The sequence below is a fragment of the Rana temporaria genome, chromosome 7 (genome assembly GCF_905171775.1).
Source record: "Rana temporaria chromosome 7, aRanTem1.1, whole genome shotgun sequence".
NCBI classification, from domain to species: domain Eukaryota; kingdom Metazoa; phylum Chordata; class Amphibia; order Anura; family Ranidae; genus Rana; species Rana temporaria.
Genome location: NC_053495.1, coordinates 25,860,268 through 25,882,988, shown reverse-complemented (window position 1 = coordinate 25,882,988; position 22,721 = coordinate 25,860,268). Strand labels below are relative to the sequence as shown.

The following is a 22,721-nucleotide window of genomic DNA, read 5'->3' as shown; positions in this document are numbered from 1 at the left end:
GGGCGTGGTAAAAAAAACACTTGTGAGTTTACCAAATTTTTTTTTGTACAATTCTCTTTTTTTGGGGGTGGGTGTCTTATGCCTACATACTGTACTTTTGGTAATAGGTGTCCCTCATTCCCATCAGAAAGTTGGGAGGTATGCTAATGCGCCTTCTTCCTTCTCCTTCTTCTCCTCTTCTGCTAATCCTACCATAGCCATGCAAACTTGCAGTAAGGAGCTAGTGTAATAACTTGGTAGAATGTGGTCGATTGTCCTAAAGAATACGGCACCTCATCCCTAAATTTGTGAAGGGAGGAATGCTTGCGCTTGACCAAAATCATCCTTCTTCAGCAAGTTTGTCATTGTGTGATCAAATTATTACACTAGAGGAAATAGGGAATATGGGATTATCACGGTGCCACAGAAAAATAAAACCAATGTTTATAGAAAATGTATACAAAGTTTTATTAAATACAAAGGAGAACATTTTAAATTCATATACAGAACAGTACAGATTAATAATTCACATAAATACAGTAAAGGGAGCAGATATCTCATGTGTAGCGGTCAAGTCCTCCTGACTAGTTTCGCCAAACATTGGCTTCATCAGGGGATTACGACGTGACCATTCCAGATATAGTTCTAGAATAACAAGGTACATATGTTAAGAAACATCATTAATCTAATATTTAAACTGTCAGGTCACCTGTGGCCAGGTGACAAGTGCACCCCGTTGGGATCAGCGATACACCACACGGTAGTGAAACCTATGACCGACTGCTGCGATAAGAGAGGAAGTGTGAACCCAAGATCGCCCAGGGTGCGGAGTCTAAGACCCAGCTTTGTGTTCACCAGAGCCTCTAGTGGTGAGGATGGCCTTCGCCGCAGCTGGATCCAGGTCGCAACCCCTGGGATCCCCTAGGTCACGCTCCGCAGGGAGAAATGGGAAACAGCAAGCAGACAAGCGGTAGTGATGGGTAAGCCGAGGTCAGGGCAACAGGCAAACAGGGGTAACCGAGGGACAGGCAAAAGATCAAGATCACAGGCAAACAGGAGAAGTCAGGAACGAACCAAAAACGGTACTGTGATGGTATTGGTATGATATCCCCGTCAAACAGTCCCTTCTTCCCATAACAGAACATCACAGAATCATCCACACATGAGCCAATGCTGAATGCTGGAACCAGACACCCTTTAATGGTATAACACACAGCTTATATGTAATTTACAAAGCTGTTGCAATGACAATCCCCGCCCCCCCCTCACACTGGGGCTTCCATACAGATTATTAGGCAGACATTTCGGAGCCGACTCTGAAAACATTTCTTTAGATAATGACACCAGTGAAGGTAATTACTAGTTGTACAGAATACAATATCTAGACAGCTTGTCCTCGCATATAGAAGAGATAATTACCACAATGAAGCAATCAGGTTGGGATGAAAGAAAAGAAGCTGGGATAGCCGCACTCCAAAAAAACTCCTCCTTTAATTAAAAATCACAAAACGCATGCCACAGCAAAAAACAGCACAACAAAAGAAAAGCTGACGTTTCGCACTATGCCTTAGTGCTTATTCATAGCTTAGTAACAGTAAACACAGGTCTCCTTCACACAACACACTAGATCAATTAACATTTTAACAGCCTGTTAGCCGAGGAATGAGTCACACCTGAAACCACCTTCCCTCTAACACAGCATTAACCAAGCAGGGAGAATTAAATTGAAGCATATAGGCAAAAAGTCCTTCACAATGGCCCCCCTTTTTCTCCCTGCTCCGGCAACCCGGTTGGACCTTCCCTGGTCCAGTAGGGTTGACGGGTTCAGAGCTTTTAGTCCGAGGTTAACTCCGTTTGGCGTGACTGACCTCCCTTGGCAACTGCTTCAGACTCAGGTATGTCACCGGGTCGTCAGATCACACGCCGGTCAGTCCCCAAGTCTTTGTGCGATCTGCAGAGTCGCCAGAAGTCAGTGTGAAGACGGCGAATGGGTCTGTGCGCCACCGTCTAGGTGTCCCGCTATGGGAGGGGGCAGGTTATGGCTCTGAAGTGACAATCACAGGAGATTCATAAAAAAAAAGTTATATTTGTTGAAATGCTGTAGCACTGGTGCTCAGAGTCCGGGGGGGATCAGTGCCCCATAGGGTCAGCCACCCTCTGCTCCCTCCGCAGCCGCCGGTTCTCCTCTTTGAGCTTCTCCAGCTCCATCTCCAGTTCATGGAGCCTGACGGGGTCAGCCTGCTGTGACCTCAGGTGGTTGTTCTCCTCCTCCATGCGGCTTATGCACTCCTCCAGCTCTATGTACTCTCGGATCAGCTCCTGCTTGCTCATGTCCTGCAGGCTCTCCACGTGGTCCTTCATCATCAGGAACTGGGTGGTGGTGTAAGGGCCCACCGGTGGGCCCTTGGTGAACATCTCGGCCCGCATCTGGGATGCCCGCTGCGACTCCCTCTCCTCCAGTCGCTTCTTCTCCTCCCAGGTCAGCTTGTTATACGGCTTCCAGGACCTCTTCTTCTTGGGGGGTAGCCGGCGGTGCCTCTTTCTGCCCAGCTCCCTCCAGGGTCCCTCCGGCTCATGGCTGTCGCCCATGACCAGCTGACAATGGTGTTCCCTGTTGTCCGTAATAACAGATTGTACCATGAGGGCTTCGTAAGGGGTGCCCAATGGTTCTTCCTGACCCAGCTCCTGGAGATCCCAAGCCGAGTCTACACAATGGGCTGCTGTTGGTGGGCGGTACCCAGGTTGAGACCAATTTGACCTGGTGTTGTCGTTCATGGGGCAATTCTGCTTGAAGTGACCCAGCTGTTTGCACCGGAAGCAGCGTTGTTCGTTGTCCTCCTGGCGTGGATAGCGAGGGCTAGATGTCACCGGTCTGTTAGGAGGTGGGTATCTAGCGGCTGGTGGGTGTGAGGGCACCGTTGGTCATGGAGGTTGTTCCTGTGGTGTGACCTGGTTCGTCTTGCTAGTATCCGCATATTCATCCGCCAACTTAGCGGCCTCTGGTAGAGTCATGGGCCTGCGATCTCTCACCCAGTCTTTGACGTCCGTCTGGATGTGATTGTAAAATTGCTCCAGGAGCATTAGTTGCAAAATGTCCTCTGCGGTGGTGGCCTGGCTGCTGTTAACCCAGTTAGAGGCCGACAGGGACAACTGGCATGCCCATTCCGCGTAAGAGTCTTTCGTGGTTTTGCGTGAGTCCCTGAACTTCTGTCGGTGGGACTCTGGGGTTACTGCATAATGAGCCAGGAGCACTTCTTTAACCCGGGCGTAGCTATGGATATCTTGATCTGGCACGGTCCGGAAAGCATCAGAAGCTTTGCCTGACAATATTGCAACCCACTCTCTTCTAGCTATTCGGTGCAGGTTACATTGTCGCTCAAAATCTGCCAGGTAGTTATCAATTTCACAGTCCTTTTCATCAAAAGCTTTAAAAGCGCTAAACGGAATCTTCCTTGTGTCTGCTGTGCTGTACTCACTGTTCAGAGAATGTGCGGCTGCTTGTTGGACTGCTGCCCGTTTTAACTGTAGTTCTGCATCTCTTATTTCTTTAGCCTCCTGTAGCTCCATCACTCTCAGCACCACATCCGCCGTTGGGTTCGGACCGAACCATGCTAGCTTCTCTCTCATTACTTTGTTGGCTGGCGATTCCTCCTCCTGAATCACTGGTGTCTCCATCTCTTGTACTGCTGGCGTTGCTGCAATCCCGTCGTCCTGGTCTAGCTCCATTAATTCTGCTATGATGACCCGCTTGGTTTTGTTGCTAGCAATCCTTCCACGAACTTCCAGTAGTTCTGCTTGGAATCCGGATGTAAAGGGGAATAGAAGGGAAAATCCCGCTGCTGCCAACCAGTTGTAAAGGTATTGGTACGATATCCCCGTCAAACAGTCCCTTCTTCCCATAACAGAACATCACAGAATCATCCACACATGAGCCAAGGCTGAATGCTGGAACCAGACACCCTTTAATGGTATAACACACAGCTTATATGTAATTTACAAAGCTGTTGCAATGACAATCCCCGCCCCCCCCTCACACTGGGGCTTCCGTACAGATTATTAGGCAGACATTTCGGAGCCGACTCTGAAAAAATTTCTTTAGATAATGACACCAGTGAAGGTAATTACTAGTTGTACAGAATACAATATCTAGACAGCTTGTCCTCGCATATAGAAGAGATAATTACCACAATGAAGCAATCAGAATAATTAACATGAGCCTTCTAATCACAGTAACAGTAAACACAGGTCTCCTTCACACAACACACTAGATCAATTAACATTTCAACAGCCTGTTAGCCGAGGAATGAGTCACACCTGAAACCACCTTCCCTCTAACACAGCATTAACCAAGCAGGGAGAATTAAATTGAAGCATATAGGCAAAAAGTCCTTCACAGGTACACAGGAAGATAATCGTAGCACACTGCAGACAGGAACTAAAGCAAACAACACTGTTGAACAGCACTGCAGTCCTGTAGTGCAACAGTTAATATAGACTTCCTGGGATGGCCTGGGTGGGGCCATACAGGAAGGAGAGGAGATAAGAAGGTAACCAGAACAGAGTCAGGCCTCTTAATGGACAGATGGAAACAGGTAAGCTGCCAGACTATTGCATATCCATGACATAAACAATGTGACATTGGATAAATAGCTGGACAATAAAGCTGAACGGCCAAACACAACATTCCAGGAATCCACCCTCCACAGGCACATAGCGTATATATACGCTTTAAGACCCAAAATAATGAACTTCTACCAATAGGTAGGTTAGAAGTACATTCCCTATTTCCTCTAGTGTAATAATTTTGATCACAAAATGACAAACTTGCTGCAGGAGGATGATTTTGGTCATGCGCAAGCATTCCTCCCTTCAAAAATTGAGGATGCAGGAGATAGCCCCATTACCATAGAGCACGTGGACACCGGGCAGGGAGTAACAAAAGGCAGCAATGGTCCAAAAGCTGGAGCTCACTGTCAAGTCTGTAGAACTGAATGTACACACGTGTACTTGCCTGCATTACTCCTTTTGTACTTGTTGAAACTTTAAGGCCTCGTACACACGACGGGACATGTCCGATGAAAACGGTCCGCGCACCGTTTTCATCGGACATGTCCGCTGCCGGATTTTGGTCTGATGGCTGTACACACCATCAGACCAAATTTCCCACGGACAGCAAACGCGGTGACGTGGCCGCGCCATCGCCGCGACGATGACGCGGTGACGTGCGCGACCCTGTAAGGTCAATGCTTCCACGCATGCGTCGAATCACTTCGACGCATGCGAGGGCTTTTGGCCGAGCGGACATGTCCGGTGAGTCGTACAGACGACCGAACATGTCCGACGGACAGGCTTCCAGCGGACATGTTTCTTAGCATGCTAAGAAACATTTGTCCGCTGGAAACCTGTCCGATCCGCCGGACAATTGTCCGGTCAACCGTACACGCGACCGAACATGTCCGCGGAAACTGGTCCGACGGACCAGTTTCAGCAGACATGTTCGGTCGTGTGTATGAGGCCTAATAAAAACCATTGAACACGAAACCTAGTTGGGGGTTGGAGTGGCACTACAGGAGATCAGACGTTGCACTCAGGCACTTGGAGGCGCCGGATATTCAACTGAGACTATGAAAAAATAATTTCCCTCCAAGGTGTACTTAGTCGAAAAATACAACTTTAGACTGTAAGATCCTTCAAGGGTTGGAGCGCATCTGAATGATTTGCTGTTCCCTGTAAAAGCACCAAAGATGAAGAGTGAGAATTCTATAAATAAGAAAAACAAAGCAAAAAGCTGCACATCTCACTTGACTTGCTTCATTAGAAGAAGAAGACTTAAAATGTTCTAAGAAAATTTTTAATGATATTGTTATGCTGTTTTTTTTTACTTGAAGTTATTTTTGTCACATTTCGAAGAGAACAGAATGTGCTCCGTATCTGTGAAGTCAAATTTCCAAACTTTTTTGTTTCCCTTGTGGTACGGTTTTGTAAAGAGTGACGGATTTTCCAAGCCCCGTGGAGCTTGCACTTATTCTGGAGAGAAATCTCCTAGCAACCAGATTGTCTCTGCAAGTCGACTTCAGGGAGCAGTGGAGAAATACAAAGGCGTTTTTGTCTCCTATTACTTTTTAACAACTACTAGTTAGGAATGTAGATGACAAAGTCGGAGTAAAGGGTATACTTTACCTCCAGAGGCAGTCGGAATAGCTGAAGTATTGTAAAGGAAAACTATCCGCAGACTATGGTTTTAGAGCAAACATGTAATATGTGAAGTGAGATTGTGATAGATATTGTGGAACAAATTGAAACAATGTAAAAATTGGTTTTAACTACACGGGGACTACAGGCAAAAAATTTAATATTACCAACTAATTCAGTTATGCAATGGTTAAAACCAGGGGTGGACTGACCATTCGGGCACTAGGGCATTGCCCGAGGCCCCCATGCCACTAGGGGGCCCCATCAGGATTGCCAGCCTCAGTAAAACCAGGGACAGTATGTAAAAATCTGTATTTTTTTTACATCTGTCCCTGAAATGTCCCTTACCGACATCCTTTTGGTCTAAAAATACCAAGATTATAGCTGCCCCGCCTCTCCAGTACTTTTTTAGTGTGTGTATACTGTATGTGTATACTGTGTACGCATACTGTATGTGTGTATATACTGTGTGGCCCCATAATCTATTGTCTGGGGGCCCCATGATCTCCTTAGGTGGCAATCCTACTTAGAAGTTCCCTTCTCTGGAACTAAGGGGCCTGCACAGAGTCCTGACCTCAACCCAATAGAACACCATTGGGATGAATTAGAGCGGAGACTGCGAGAGACTCAGTACTTCGGATCATGACAAAAATGTGCACTCTCTGGTCTTCCTCATGGCAGGAGGAAGCTGCGTCCTGTACAGCCTGGGAAAATGCAGCTCCTTTCCCTTCTCCCAGCAATCTCCTCTCTGTGGAATATTGTTCCAAAACTCTTGATTAAACAGTAGTCTCTTCTCAGAATTGCAGTTCCCACAGTGCACTGCTGCCTGACTCGGTCTATTGATCTCTTCCTGCTCAGCAGCTCCCTCCTTTTGCTGTCTGCCAGTTCATCATAGCGGTCAGCTACAGTGAGCAGCTGCAGCCAGTGTTTCTTTCACTATCATTTTTAGCCAAGCGTTTGCCTAAATACATGTTCTTCTTTTACAGGCTAAGCCTTGTTTAAAAGTGACCTTGTGGTCACAGGGTCACTTCAACTCCGGCTGGGGGACTATTTTATTTTCAAAAGTTTGCTCGGAGTTAAGCTTGAAGTGGATGTAAACCCAAACATTTTTTTTTTTTTTTTTGATGTCACAATGTAGAGTATAAGGTATTATGATAAACATAACATAACATATGATAAACATGTCTAAGCTAGATACAGTATGTAAATAACCTGTCACTCAAAGCAAGGAGAGAGGAAAGGACTTTTTATTTAGACAGGTTTTTATCTGGATGTCTGTTAATTTTCACTGAACAATAAAAGAGGATTGCTCAGAGCTGGATTAACTCTGTGTGGCAAGACTGGGCACAGATGATAGGAAATCTTATACTGTACACTGTGACATCAAAAAAATAAATACAAATTTTGGGTTTACATCCACTTTAATCTCAGAGATCTGCACAGAAGCAGGAGTCATTCCCCTTACTATCTCAAATAACAGTTCCTCTGCATGAAGGTTTTTATGAGCTCTTTATTATTCCCTTTCCTATGTCACAGCTCTCTAGAAATCCCAAGATAGCAACTATAAAAACTCAAATCACTTCTGCACGCAGAGTTAAATAGAAGTTAAAATGGGAAAAAAGGCAAGCACTACAATGCATTTTAACAACTCACAGTGCATGGTAGCAGGCATGCATAATGCACACCAACATGTGCTCCTTGGTGTGAATGAGCTCCAAAGGTAAGTCAGTTCTACTCAGTCTTTTTGGGTACCATGAGAAAAGAAAACAAAGGCGCACCAGCCTAGTGTATTACTGTTAAAAGATTTTAATAAATTAAAATATATATAAAGGGCCTACTCACAAGTGTAGTAGAAAGAATCGCAGTAAAGCTTAATCAACATAAGATGCAGTTTCGAAGCTCTAATGCCTTGTACACACGATCAGTCCATCCGATGAGAACGGTCTGATGGACCGTTGTCATAGGTTAACCGATGAAGCTGACTGATGGTCCGTCGCGCCTACACACCATCGGTTAAAAAAACGATGGTGTCAGAACGCGGTGAAGTAAAACACAACGACGTGCTGAAAAAAATTAAGTTCAATGCTTCCAAGCATGCGTCGACTTGATTCTGAGCATGCGTGGATTTTTAACAGATGGTTGTGCTTACTAACGATCGTTTTTTTCCCATCGGTTAGGAATCCATAGGTTAAATTTAAAGCAAGTTGGCTTTTTTTTAACCGATGGTTAAATAACCTATAGAGCCTACCCACGATCGGTTTTGACCGATGAAAACGGTCCATCAGACCGTTGTCCTCTGTTTAACCTATCGTGTGTACGAGGCCTAAGCCTCTTCATCAGAGCCCAGCAGTGACCGTTTACCAATAAATGGCCTGGTCATGAAAGGGGAAAATCTTCCAGAGGTGAAGTGGTTTAGGGAGAATTATACAACAAAAAAAAATATTAGTTAACCACTTCATTACTAGGCACTTAAACCCCCTCCGTGCCCAGACCAATTTTCAGCTTTCTGCGCTGACGCATTTTGAATGACAATTGCACCGTCATACAACACTGTACCCAAATTATATTTTTATCATTTTTTTTCCCACAAATAGAGCTTTTTTTTGGTGGTATTTGATCATTTCTGCGATTTTTATTTTTTGCGCTTTAAACAAAAAAAGACAGAAAATTTTGAAAAAAAACACAATGGCCCAGATTCAAGAAGCACTTGCGCCCGCGCAACCATAGGTTACGCAGCGCAAGTGCTTACTTGCTCCGGTGTAACGAGTGCTCCTGATTCAGGAACCTCGTTACACCGACTGCAGGCTAAAATCTGCGCGGCATAAGGCTCTTATGCCTCGCAGATTTTAGGCTGCATTCTTGCGGGGGCCGCTAGGGGGCGCGCCCATTGTGTATCAGCGTGTAGTATGCAAATTGCATACTACCACTGATTCACAAGCTTGCGCGGAGTTTCCGTACGGCTACTTTTAGCGCAAGGCTGCCCCTTCTAATAGTAGGGGCAGCCAATGCTAAAGTATAGCCGGCCTTCCCGCGCCGTGAAATTTGAATTTCACGGCGTTTGCGTAAGTGAAACCTGAATGGCGCTGGACGCCATTCACGTTCACTTAGAAGCAAATGACGTCCTTGCGACGTCATTTGCCGCAATGCACGTCGGGAAAGTTTCCCGACGGAGCATGCGCTGTACGCTCGGCGCGGGAGCGCGCCTAATTTAAATGATTTCCGCCCCCGGCGGGATCATTTAACTTGCGCGCGCTTACGCCAGGCAAATTTGCCGGCGCGCCCTCGCAATTCACGGAGCAACTGCTCCGTGAATCGAGGGCAGCGCAAAATATTTGCGGGGGCGCAGGGCAAAATCGTTGCCCTGCTCCCCCGCAAATATCACGCAATTCTACTTGAATCTGGGCCAATATTTTTTACTTTTTGTTATAATAATATCCCAATTAAAAAAAAAAAAAAATTCCCTCAGTTTAGGCCGATACGTATTCTTCTACATATTTTTGTTAAAAAAAAATCGCAAAAAGCGTATATTGATTGGTTTGCGCAAAAGTTATAGCGCCTACAAAATAGGGGATAGATTTATGATTTTTTTTTTTTTTTACTAGTAATGGCGGCGATCTGCGATTTTTTTGTCAGGCCTGCAATATTGCGGCGGACATATCGGACACTTTTGACACAATTTTGGGACCATTCACATTTATACAGCGATCAGTGCTATAAAAATGCACTAATTACTGTATAAATGTGACTGGCATTGAAGGGGTTAACACTAGGGGGTGAGGAAGGGGTTAAATGTGTATCCTGGGTGTGTTCTAACTGTGTGGGGGGAGGGGGGTGACTGGGGGAGGTGACCGATGCTGTGTCTCTATGTACAAGGGACACAGATCGGTCTCCTCTCTCCCTGACAGGATGTGGAGCTCTGTGTTTACACACAGAGCTCCACGTCCCTGCTGTCACCACCGACCGCGGGTACCTGGCGGACATCGCGGCCGCCAGGCACACGCATCGGCTCCTCAGCGATGCGCCGGGCACAGTGTTTCCCCGCCGCGCGCCCCCAGGGGGAATACAAACAACAGGACGTCCAAAGACGTCCACTCAGGACTTGGGAGCCGCGCTGTGGACGTCTTTCGTCTATAGCGCGGATCCCAAGTGGTTAAACCCACAAGTGCATTTTTTTTACCACTACTATTCCTTTATATTGGCTTTTGAAAGTTACAAATGTAGCAAATTAGAAATTGATAAAAGGTTTAGCACTGGGAAACACTGTTTGAGAGATACAACGTGCATTTTATATAAAACTATATAGATCAGACCAAAATGAGGGACAAATGAGGAGGAAAGAGGGTCATGGGGATTTTGTTACAATTCAAGGACAGTCCTTCTAAATCAGGGACAGTTGGGAGCTATGGGCCAGATTCAGGTAGAGCGGGCGCAGAGTAACGTAACCCGTTTACGTTACACCGCCCCAATTTTTCAGATTTAGTGCTGGATCCACAAAGCACTTACCTGGAAATTTGCGGCGGTGTATCGTAAACACGTCCGGCGCAAGGCGGGCCCAATCGAATGGGGCGAGTACCATTTAAATTAGGCGCGCTCCCGCGCCGGACGTACTGCGCATGCTCCCGGCGCAAATTCCCCGACGTGCTTTGCGTGAAATTACGACGCGCCGACGTTTTGTGAATCGTGACGTCAACAAAGGAGTTACGCCGGGAAAAATAAAAAATGTAAAAATAATTCAAAAGCGACGCGGGAAAGACGGGCATACTTTAACATGGTGGAGTAATTTTACACCTTGTTAAAGGTGCCCTATCTTTGCGACGGGAAACTAACACTTGCGACGACGTAACGACGGGAAAAATCTTCGTGGATCGCCGTAACTCCTAATTTGCATACCCGACGCTGGTTTACGAAGCGAACTCCCCCCAGCGGCGGCCGCGGTACTGCATCCTAAGATCCGACAGTGTAAAACAATGACACCTGTCGGATCTTAGAGATATCTATGCGTAACTGATTCTTTGAATCAGTCGCATAGATAGAAACAGAGATACGCCGTCGTATCTCTTTTGTGAATCTGGCCCTATGTAATTGGCTGAAGAGCTGTTGCATGAGAAAGGGAATAGGAGAGAGTTACAACAGCCTCTATGCACAGGTGCTGTTGGATGGCATAGTAAGAGGAATGGCATGGGTCACTTTATGCACTATTATGACTATTGTGTGCCAGGATGTAGGAATATATAAGTATTTAGCTGTATAATGTAACATTATTCTGGGCAGATTTGACAAGGGCATGCTACTGTCTAATTATTGAACTGCCTCTCCAAGCATTCTTGCCTCGGTGATAGATTCCTTTTAAATATGCCACGTGACATTTAATGAATTAAAGTTTGCAATATTTCACTGGAAGCTGTAATTTTTTTTTACTGCAGGCTTTCATGTTGGGGGAAGTTCCTATACGAGAGCTCTAGTCCAGCAAATGAAATGTATGGAATTAAAGCTGAAAGCAATACTTTCTGCATTCTCCAATTATGTCAAACATCCACATTGTACCAAATACCAATTGACCATGACATCTTTGCAATGGCAGCCCACATACATTCTCAGCATAGGTGTCCTTTATGAGGTCAAGTTTACCTAAAAGTGATATTTTCTGGTTTAATATTTTGATTAACCACTTCAGCCCCGGACCATTTGGCTGGCCAAAGACCAGGGCACTTTTTGCGATTTAGCACTGCGTCGCTTTAGCTGACAATTGCGCGGTCGTGCGACGTGGCTCCCAAACAAAAGTGATATCCTTTTTTCCCCACAAACAGAGCTTTATTTTGATGGGTATTTGATCACCTCTGTGGTTTCTATTTTTTGCGCTAAAAAACAAAAAAAGAGCGACAATTTTGAAAAAAAAATCTATATTTTTTACTTTTTGCTATAATAAATATCCCCCAAAAATATATAAAAAAGCTAATTTCTTTCTCAGTTTAGGGCGATATGTATTCTTCTACATATTTTTGGTAAAAAAAACCCGCAATAAGCGTATATTGATTGGTTTGTGCAAAAGTTATAGCATCTACAAGTAGGGGAAAGTTTTATGGCATTTTTTTTTTTTTTTTTAGTAATGGCAGCGATGCGGCGAATTTTTTTCCGCGACTGCGACATTATGGCAGACACATCGGACACTTTTGACATTATTTTGGGACCATTGTCATTTATACAGCGAACAGTGCTATAAGAATGAAAAAATGAAAAAATGCATAGATTCTACTAGAACAAGACAGAGATCACTGCTCCCGATGACAGGGAGCAGTAGTTCTCTGTTTTGTTGCTAGGCAGAACAGGGAAATGCCTAGTGTCTGTGACATGATCGTGGGCACCCGGCAGGCATCTTTTGGGTGGAACTTCGCTTTAGGTTTCAAGAGGGTATGACCTGTCATGCCCAGAAGATTGCCGAGAGGGAGGGGCTGTCTAGGAGGAGAGGAGGAGTCGCCTAGACAGCCTGAGGGAGGAAGGAGGAAGTGGGACAGGAAATCCCCACCCACTCCCCCCAAAAAAAAATGACATGTCAAATGTGGCATGTAAGGGGGCGAGGAGTACTTAAAGCGGAAGTTCCACTTTTGGGTGGAACTCCGCTTTAAGACATCCCCGCGCTGACTGCAATTCTGAAAACATCTATCGATGAAAACGGTCCATCAGACTGTTGTCCTCTGTTTAACCGATCGTGTGTACGAGGCCTAACAGGAACATTTCCCTTCTATAATTCTTGGCTCTGTTTCTGCTTTCCTGGGAGTTTGTGTATTTCAGCCCACCATTTTCTTTGTTAAATTTTCCTTATAATTATATATTAGGAATCAAACAGGGAGAGTGGGAACCCCTCATAATGGAAACAGTAGGTGCACAGATCCGGGAACTGGTAATTGGCTCAACTCTCTGGTAGCTACTAAAAATGGAAATATCAGGTTTTGGTTAACAGACCCTTGATTAAAAAAAAAAAGAAAGAAGCATAATCCCAACTAAAAATTAACATTTTTTTCCAGAAAAAAGTGGACAACCTTACCCCTCAGAAGTAAAAGAGCAAAACTGTTAAATTATTTTAATTCTGCTTTAAGAACATAAATGGGGTCTTGTCGATTACATATTTTTTTACCTTTTTCAATGTGAAAGATGATGTTACTCCGAGTAAAAAGATACCTAACATGTCACGCTTTAAAATTGTGCACACTCATGAAATGGCGCCAAACTTCGGTACTTAAAAATCTCCATAGGTGACGCTTTAACATTTTTTACGGGTTACTATTTTCGAGTTACAGAGGAGGTCTAGTGCTAGAATTGTTGCACACGCTCTAACGCACACGTCGATACCTCACATGTGGGGTTTGAACGGCGTTTACATATGTGGGCGGGACTTGCATGCGTGTTCGCTTCTGCGCGCGAGATAACGGGGATAGGGGCGTTTTGAAAAAAAATATTTTTACATTTTATTTTTATTTTACTTAATTTTTTTGATTTTTACACTTTTTTTACATTTTTTTTTTATCACTTTTATTCCTATTACAAGGAATGTAAACATCCCTTGTAATAGGAATCAGTGTGACAGGTCCTCTTTATGGAGAGATGTGGGGTCAATAAAACCCCGCATCTCTCCTCCAGGCTTACAAGCATGAAATCGGTGAAAAAAAAATCACCGATCACAAATGTCGACAGCCGCGATTGTGGCTTTGTTTACTTCCGGGTACCGGGCGTGACGTCATAACATCGCGCCCGGGCCTCCGACGGTCATAGAGATGACTGGTGACCATCTGGTCACCAGTCATCTCTATGCTTTCCAGGCAGCGCTGACCGGTTCGCTCTCCGGGCCCCCGATGACTAGGCATGTGCAAAAGGGAAAAATTTGTTTCGTTTCGCTTTAATTAGTTATTTAATTGATTTCGTTAAGTTAGATTCGTTACATGTGTTAAATTTGTTTTCGGAACTCGTTCGTTTTCGACCGAATTTCGAAAAATCCGGCCGGATTAGAAAATATTTCAATCGGATTCGAAAACAAATTCTATTCGAATCGAATTCGAAAACAATTCGATTCAAAAACAAATTCGAATGAAAATTGAAAGCAAATTTGAATCAAAATCTAAAAAATATAAATTGATTTCTAAAAAACATTACAATAAAATAGAATATAAAATAATAAAACAATAGAATGAAAATCAAAGAATAGTAAAGAACAGAATGGAATTTAATAGAATGTAATCAAATACAATAGAATATGACCTGGCTTCTTCTATCTATCGTCTATCTATCTTCCATCTTCTGAAATTCGAAATTCATATAGAATGAACTCAAATTCGAATAGAAAAATATTAGAAGAGTAGAATAATAAAATATATATATATATATATATATATATATATATATATATATATATATATAATATATATATTTTTTTCTGCTCTATTCTAATATTTTTCTATTCGAATTTGAGTTCATTCTATATGAATTTCGAATTTCAGAAAATGGAAGATAGATACAAGATAGATAGAAGAAGCCAGGTCATATTCTATTGTATTTGATTACATTCTATTAAATTCCATTCTGGTCTTTACTATTCTTTGATTTTCATTCTATTGCTTTATTATTTTATATTCTATTTTATTGTATTCTTTTTTAGAAATCGATTTATATTTTTTAGATTATGATTCAAATTTGCTTTCAATTTTCATTCAAATTTGTTTTCGAATCGAATTGTTTTCAAATTGGATTCGAATAGCATTTGTTTTAGAATTCGAGTCGAATAGAATTTGTTTTCGAATTCGATCGAATTTCGTACGCAGGTTTTCGATTCGAAAACGTTCGTTCGGATTCGGTTAATTCGTTAATATTACAATTCGGAAATTCGTATGCATCCGAATGTCCGAATAATGAAAAATGTGTCCGAATTTCGATTCGGAACGAAACGAAATGCACGTGCCTACCGATGGCACGGGAGTGCCCGGAGAAGCACCGGATGGCGGCAGGAGGGGGGGGGGGACGTCCCCTCCTGCTGCCTATAAGGACGATCAAGCGGCGCTTTGATCGTGCACAGAATCGGCGGCTGATGACGGCGATATCTGAATGATGCCTGTAGCTGAAAAACGATTGTGTGTACGCGACATAATACTATAAAATTACTATAGATAAGCTCTGGTTAGGGGCTATAATGTACAAAGCAATCTAGTATGTTCCAGCAGGGATTGTGTTAATGAGAAAGCCATTACAGATGTCTCTATATAAGCGGTGACTTATGATGACAGCAATATGTGTTCCCAGAGAGCAGCACAGATTTGCTTCAGTTGACTCATTAATCTGAACAGACGGTATCAACAGCTCCATATTGTCACAAATCACAATCAGTTTAGTGACCGAACGTTTGAAGCCTCTTCTATGTGGCTCATTTCAAGCATATACTGGTAATTAAAATAATCCAGTGGACAACCTGTAATTTTAGGTTACTTTAGAAATACATATAATTATATTTATGTATTTCCTTCATATAGTGCTGACAATATGTTTGGAAAGTCCTTACACCATTATCCCCAATGCAGATGAGATTTGGTGACTGTGGAGGCCATTGGCGTGCAGTGACCTCATTGTCCAGTGGTGAGATGATTGGAGCTTTGTGACATGATGCATTGTCCTGCTGGAAGGAGCCATCAGAAGATGGGGACACTGTAGTTATAAAGGGATGGACATGGTCAGCAACAATACTCAGGTATACCGTGGTGTTTAAACTAGGGTTGTCCCGATACCACTTTTTTGAGACCGAGTACAAGTACCGATCCTTTTTTTCACTCGCCGATACCGAAACTTTTTTTTAATGTCATCTGACAGTGGCTTTTTTTTTTTTTTACAATTTTTTTTTGGACAGTGATATTTTTTATTTATTTTTTTAGGGGGGGGGGGTAGTGGATTGTCAGTGTTTTTTTATTTATTTATTTTATTTACATTTAATTTTTTTAATTATTTATTGCACTTTTTTTCTTTTAATCAGCCCTGTTGGGGGGGGGGGGGGCTTTGGTGAGATATCAGGGGTCTTAACAGACCTCTGACATCTCCCCTTTAAGACAGAGAAAGGGACTAGGGACACATATTCCCCAGTCCCTTTCTCAGCAGCCTCAGCTGCGCTGAAAATGAATGGAGAGAAGACAGCCGCTTCTCTTCATTCATAAACTGAAACATTGTAATCACAGTTTACGATGTTTCAGTTATGTGAATGGACGGAGTCCATTCGGAACAGTAAGGAGCCGGATTTAACGGCTCCTACCTCCGCTCTCCATCCTGACAGTTCCAGGGGGTGGAGGAGGAGTACGGAGGGAGAGAGAAACACCGAGGGGGAGAAGCAAATACCGAGGGGAACACGGAAGGAGAAGCAAACACCGAGGGGGACACCGAGGGGGACACGGAGGGAGACGCAAACACAGAGGGGGACACGGAGGGAGATGCAAACACTGAGCGGGACATGGAGGGAGAAGCAAACACAGAGGGGAACACGGAAGGAGAAGCAAACACCGAGGGGGACACGGAGGGAGAAGCAAACACCGAGGGGGACACGGAGGGAGAAGGAAACACTGAGGGGGACACGGAGGGAGACGCATACACCGAGGGGACACGGAGGGAGAAGGAAACATCGAGGGGGACACGGAGGGAGAAGGAAACACGGAGGGAGAAGCAAACACTGAGCGGGACACAGAGGGAGAAGCAAACACTGAGCGGGACACGGAGGGAGAAGCAAACACTGAGCAGGACACGGAGGCAGAAGCAAACACTGAGGGGGACACGGAGGGAGACGCAAACACCGAGGGGACACGGAGGGAGAAGGAAACACTGAGGGGGACACGGAGGAAGAAGGAAACACTGAGGGGGACACGGAGGGAGACGCAAACACCGAGGGGACACCGAGGGAGAAGCAAACACCGAGGGGGACACGGAGGGAGAAGCAAACACAGAGGGGAACACGGAGGGAGAAGGAAACACTGAGGTGTGTAGAAATAAAGTTCTGGTTTGCTGCTGCCATGGGTCCTAATGTTATTGTCATTCATTCCGCTCCATTACTTGCTAGGATGTTTCCAGTAAACACTTTTTGGTCTTTAAGACTTTCAAAACAAAACTTGAAATATGAATGTGTCCAAATTATTAATTAAATCTCATTTATTTATTTTTTCAGAAGGAATACTCTCTCCACTCTAAGCATCATAATAATAATAATGGAAAGCATGTTATCAATGGCACAGGTAAGAAGTTTTTTAAGACGAATTGCTAAAAAAAAACATCACTTTTAGGGAAGTCGTCTTTTATGTAACCCCATCAGCACCACTCTGAGTACAGGTCACCTGATAAAATACTTATCCTCCTCTCTGCTCCAGCAAAGAACATATCCCAGCCACACCCCCTTCCTCCCATGTATACGACAGCCTCACCCATTCCTATGGATAAGCCCAAAGGCCACCATGAGCAGAGGTGTATTTTGGTTTTGTGCTGCCCTAGGCCTGACTAAACTCATGCGCCCCCTAATTTAAATATGACGTACCCCTTCCTGTTTAAGACATGCCCTATCATCTGTAAACCACACCCCTTCCACTTTAGGCTCCACCTTTTCCTGTTAGAGCTCCGCCTCTTCCTCCCTGTACATTAGCACACTCACGCACCATTCACTTCATACTTACATCAATCAATCCAGCTGTAGTTGGCTCCTGTCTAAATTGTTGCCCTTACCATGTGTATGTATGAATGCGAGTTAGGGACTTTAGATTGTAAGCTCCTTGAGGGCAGGGACTGATGTGACCCATGTACCCTCCCCGCACCTCTGTACCCTCCTCATACCTCTGTACCCTCCCCGTACCTCTGTACCCTCCCCAGGGCCGTCTTTAATATGGTTTGGGCCCTGGGCAAACATTTTTTTTGGGCACCCCCTCCAGCTTATTTTGGGCCTGGCTGGTTCACATGTATGTTTTGGCGGTCCTCATTTGTGCAGGCACAGCAGCCCATTGATTTGAATGGGCTGCCATGCCTTTGTTTCCTGCAGAAAAAAGGTGCATTCAGCATTTTAAAAATACAGTTGCCTTGAAATCCATTCTGCTTTTGCACCATGCTACTTACCTGCAGTTCTTGCACACACAAACGCACTGTGTTTTTAAAAGCGTGACCTAAACGTCTAAAAATGCAGCAAGTTTGACAGTGCGGGAACTGCAGATAAGTAGCAGCAGACAGCAGAATGGACAGACAGTGCTGTATTTCAGTGCTTGATGGGCATAGGAGTGCCGTGTGCGCAGCCTATTACATCAGCCATGCGCTTTTCTTTGCAGGAAACTCAGGCATGGCGGCCCATTCAAATGAATGGGCTGCTGTGCCTGCGCAAATGTGGGCCGCCAAAACACATACATGTGAACCAGCCAGGCCCAAAATAAGCCCATCAAGCAGTTAAATACAGACAGTAATGCCATGTGCTCTGAGACCTTACTCAGCCTGGACTGCAGGTCTGGTCTGTGATTTAAAGAGTTCCTCTATTTTACACATGGCATGGCGTCCCATGGTGCTAAAGCAGAATGGACAGACGGTGCTGTGACCCCATGCCATGCCATGTGTAAAATAGAGGAACTTTTGAAAACACTGACCAGACCTGCAGTGAATCATCAAATATTATAAAGACTTTGGGCACACTCTACAGAAAACTTCTATTTACAATATAGATTAGCAAACAGTGACATACCTTGAGGAGCAGGACATGAAGAAGTCAGCCTCGGGAAGAGCAAACTGGGGATGTTATAAAATCACATTCAAATTCACTTTTATATACAAGCAGCACCCAGTGGCAGGAAGGGAGAAGTGCACGTCTAAAGGGAAGCCAGGGGTGCTGTACATTTTAAAACACTGGGAAGGGAAGCAGCACTGTCACTGGCTGCGTGCCCCTGTTGATTTTCAGCCTGATTTGTGGGGAGCACAGGGGCTTAACGGGAGGCAGGGCTGCCATCAGGAATTATGGGGCCACTTACACAGCTTCAGGCATGGGCCCCCTGGAGCAGAGAACCGGGATGGGGGGGTGCTGCCGCCTGAAATTGAGAAGCAGGGGGGGGGGGGGCTGCCGCAAATTAAGAAGCGGTGGGCCCTTTACAAAAAAATAAATATAGAAAGAAATAAAGAAAAATATATATATAAAAAGGGGTGTAGCCATCCGGGCCCTGGGGACCTCTGGGCCCTTTATTAAAAGAAAAAAAGAAATAAAAAATATATATAAAACATATATTTAAAAAAGGGGGTTGCCATCTGGGGACCTCTGGGCCATTTAATATTTTTTTTTTAATAAAAATAAATTACAAAAAAAAGGGGGTTGCCATTCGGGACCTCTGGGCCCTTTAATAAAAAATAAAAAAATATATATAAAAAAGAAACATTTATAAAAAAAAAGGGGGGGGGGTTGCCATCCAGGGCCATGGGGACCTCTGGGCCCTTTAATAAAAAATAAAAAAATATATATAAACACAAATAAAAAAAATAAACATTTATAAAAAAAATAAAGGGTGTTTGCCACATGGGGCCCTGGGGACCTCTGAGCCCTTTAATAAAAAAAAAAATATATATATATATATATATATATATATATATATATATATATATATATATAAAATAAAGAAAAAATAATAATAATAATATATAATAATAATAATATCCCTGGGGACCTCTGGGTCCTTTAATAATAATAATAATAACATTTATATTATATATATATATATATATATATATATATATATATATATGAAATAAAGAAATATATAAAAAAGGTTTTTTTATATTAAAAAAGGGGGGTTGTCATCCGGGGCCCTGGGGAACTACGGGCCCCTGGGGACCCCCAGACCTCTAAAAAAAATTGTCCCTTTAATAAAAAATAAAATAAAAATATATTAAAAAAAAAAAAAAAAATATTTAAAAATAAATAAAAATAGGGGGGTTGCCATATGGGGCCCTGGGGGCCTCCGGGCCCCTGGGGACCCCTAAAAAAAATGTCCCTTTAATAAAAAATAAAAATATATTAAAAAATTTTTTTTTTTTTATTTAAAAAAAAAAAAAAAAAAAAGGGGGGGGTTGCCATCTGGGGCCCTGGGGCCTCCGGGCCCCTGGGGGCCTCCGGACCCCTAAAAAAAAAAAAAAAAAAAAAATTTTTTTTTTTTTTTTTTTTTAAAGGGGGTTGCTTTGGGCCCCCAACAGTGACAGGGCCCAGGGCACCTGCCCCATTTGCCCTGCGGTAAAGACGGCCCTGACCCTCCCCGCACCTCTGTACCCTCCTCATACCTCTGTACCCTCCCCGTACCTCTGTACCCTCCCCACACCTCTGTACCCTCCTCATACCTCTGTACCCTCCCCGTACCTCTGTACCCTCCCCACACCTCTGTACCCTCCTTATACCTCTGTACCCTCCCCGAACCTCTGTACCCTCCCCGCACCTCTGTACCCTCCCCGTACCTCTGTACCCTCCCTGCACCTCTGGTATGACATGCACCCGGTCTGGCCAATCACCGGTCATTTAATGCAGGCGTCAGTTGCTCCCTCCCCCTGGCCAAGTACGCCCCATGTATGTTGCTAGAGCAAGTGCCACGCTACAGGCTGCCGCGCCGGGGGCTAAATTTATGAGGGAGCCGGAAGGCGGCCGCGGGAGCTGATTAAATAAAAGGAGGGATCGGGGGTCTTTTTTTTTCTTGTGGGGGCCGGCTTTGGTGCCCATGCCGCCCCCGCAAAGTGCCGCCCTAAGCCTTGTCCGCCTAGGCCAAGATACATCCCTGACCATGAATACAACTCATGTATAGGAATGAATGTGGCTACAATGTGCATGCTCAGTAGAAAGAGGACCTGGCCAGAATATTTTCTTTGCAAAGACTTTGCAGCGCCACACAGGGCTATGTATTGAACTGTATTATATATAAGGATGAGCTCCAGCGTGTTCGCACAGCCCACGTGCAGAGTCCGCCAGGAAGTCGCACTGCGCTAATCACAGGCAGTGAAACATTTCCTGATTTCTGCAGCCGCGTATCGGGAAATGTCTCGCTGCCTGTGATTAAAGTGGAGGTTCCACCTGAAAAAAATGTTTCCACCAAAAATCTAAAGAATAATAATAATAAAAAAAAAATTAAAAAACATTTTTTTTTTTTACTTTCCCTAAATAGCTGTTGCTATGCAGAAGTGCCGAATCTGCCTCTTCATCGTCCGCGGTGGATTCTCTTCCTCCTCCTACACTCGGTGTCTTCTTGTGAATAGGGCGCGCTGCATTCTGGGAATTGTGTGTGTCCCAGAAAGCAGGCGGCCCATTCACAAAGCGCCGCGCTGCTCGCGCATGCGTAGTAGGAAACGGGCAGTGAAGCCGTACGGCTTCACTGCCTGTTTCCCTTACTGTGGATGGCGGCGCTTGGAGCTGCCAGGATCGAGGATCGGCCTCGGCGGGGGCTGACATCGCTGGCGGCTAGGACAGGTAAGTGTCCTTATTAAAAGTCAGCAGCTACAGTGTTAGTAGCTGCTGACTTTTAATTTTTTTTGTAATGGAACCTCCGCTTTAATGCATCGCAGTGCCGACTTCCTGGCAGGGAGCTCATCCTTAATTATATTGTTATTATTTTGTACTATGCCGACATCCAGTGGCAGTTTTGGGCCACTGCAACTTGTTTACTAAAGTGATTTTGGTATCTTTCTCTGCCCTCCAGTCCAGTTTACAGGTTTAGTCTTAGCTAGATAAAATAAATATAATAACAAACATGTCATACCTACCTCGATCCTCCTCTTCTCGGGTCCTCCGCTGGTTCTCTGGACCCCTCCCCTTGCGGAGTGCCCCCATATCAAGCCGCTTGCTGTGGGGGCACTCGTGCATGCTAGTTCCCAAGCTGGCTCTTTGCGTCCATAAGACACAGAAAGCACAGCTCAGCTCCACATCCCTCCCTGGTCTCGCCTCTAGGGTGACCACGTGTCCCGGATTGTACGGGACAGTCCCGCATTTTGCAGGTCTGTCCCGGGCACATTCATTCCAGGACAATACAGTGTCCCAGAATGAAACTGGCACAGCCACCCCCGGGCCAATCTGATGCCCCCAAAAAAGGCAGCCACATCACCGCTTTACTCACTGACAGTACTTGTCCTGACGGGGAATGCCTGTAGGAGCACAATCCCCGCCCCCTGCTTGTGATTGGAGAAATCATAAATCCTGCCTCTTGTGTCCAATCACTGTGCTGTGATTCGTTACAGCACAAGCTGATTTTTGGGAAGGGAGGGAGTCCCTGAATGGCAGTTTAGAAATGTGGTCACCCTACTCGCCTCACTAGCTGTGATTGACAGCAGTGGGAGCCAATGGCTTCCGCTATGGGCAATGGGCAATAATGACATTTCCCCCCTGTGGAAACTTTAATAAATATGATTTGTGCCAGTTAAACATGTAAAGCCACCTGTGAGGCTGGGTCATGAATTTTGGAGGTGTGGATAAGTCGTACAGCAGAAGTAATATAACACAATAGCAGAGCTCTGATGTATCATTAGAATGTTGAAAGCTTTAGCTGTGTGAATTG

The 22,721-nt window shown here is 44.5% G+C and overlaps 1 protein-coding gene across 1 annotated transcript in view; it reads left to right on the top strand.

Annotated features, from left to right (window-relative positions):
* FAM107A (family with sequence similarity 107 member A) overlaps nt 1-22,721 on the top strand; it is a 185,844-nt gene that overhangs the window by 64,969 nt on the left and 98,154 nt on the right. The window contains exon 2 of the mRNA XM_040359095.1: nt 17,351-17,417. Within this exon, the coding sequence (XP_040215029.1) occupies nt 17,351-17,417 (67 nt within the window). The remainder of the gene's footprint in view (nt 1-17,350; nt 17,418-22,721) is intronic.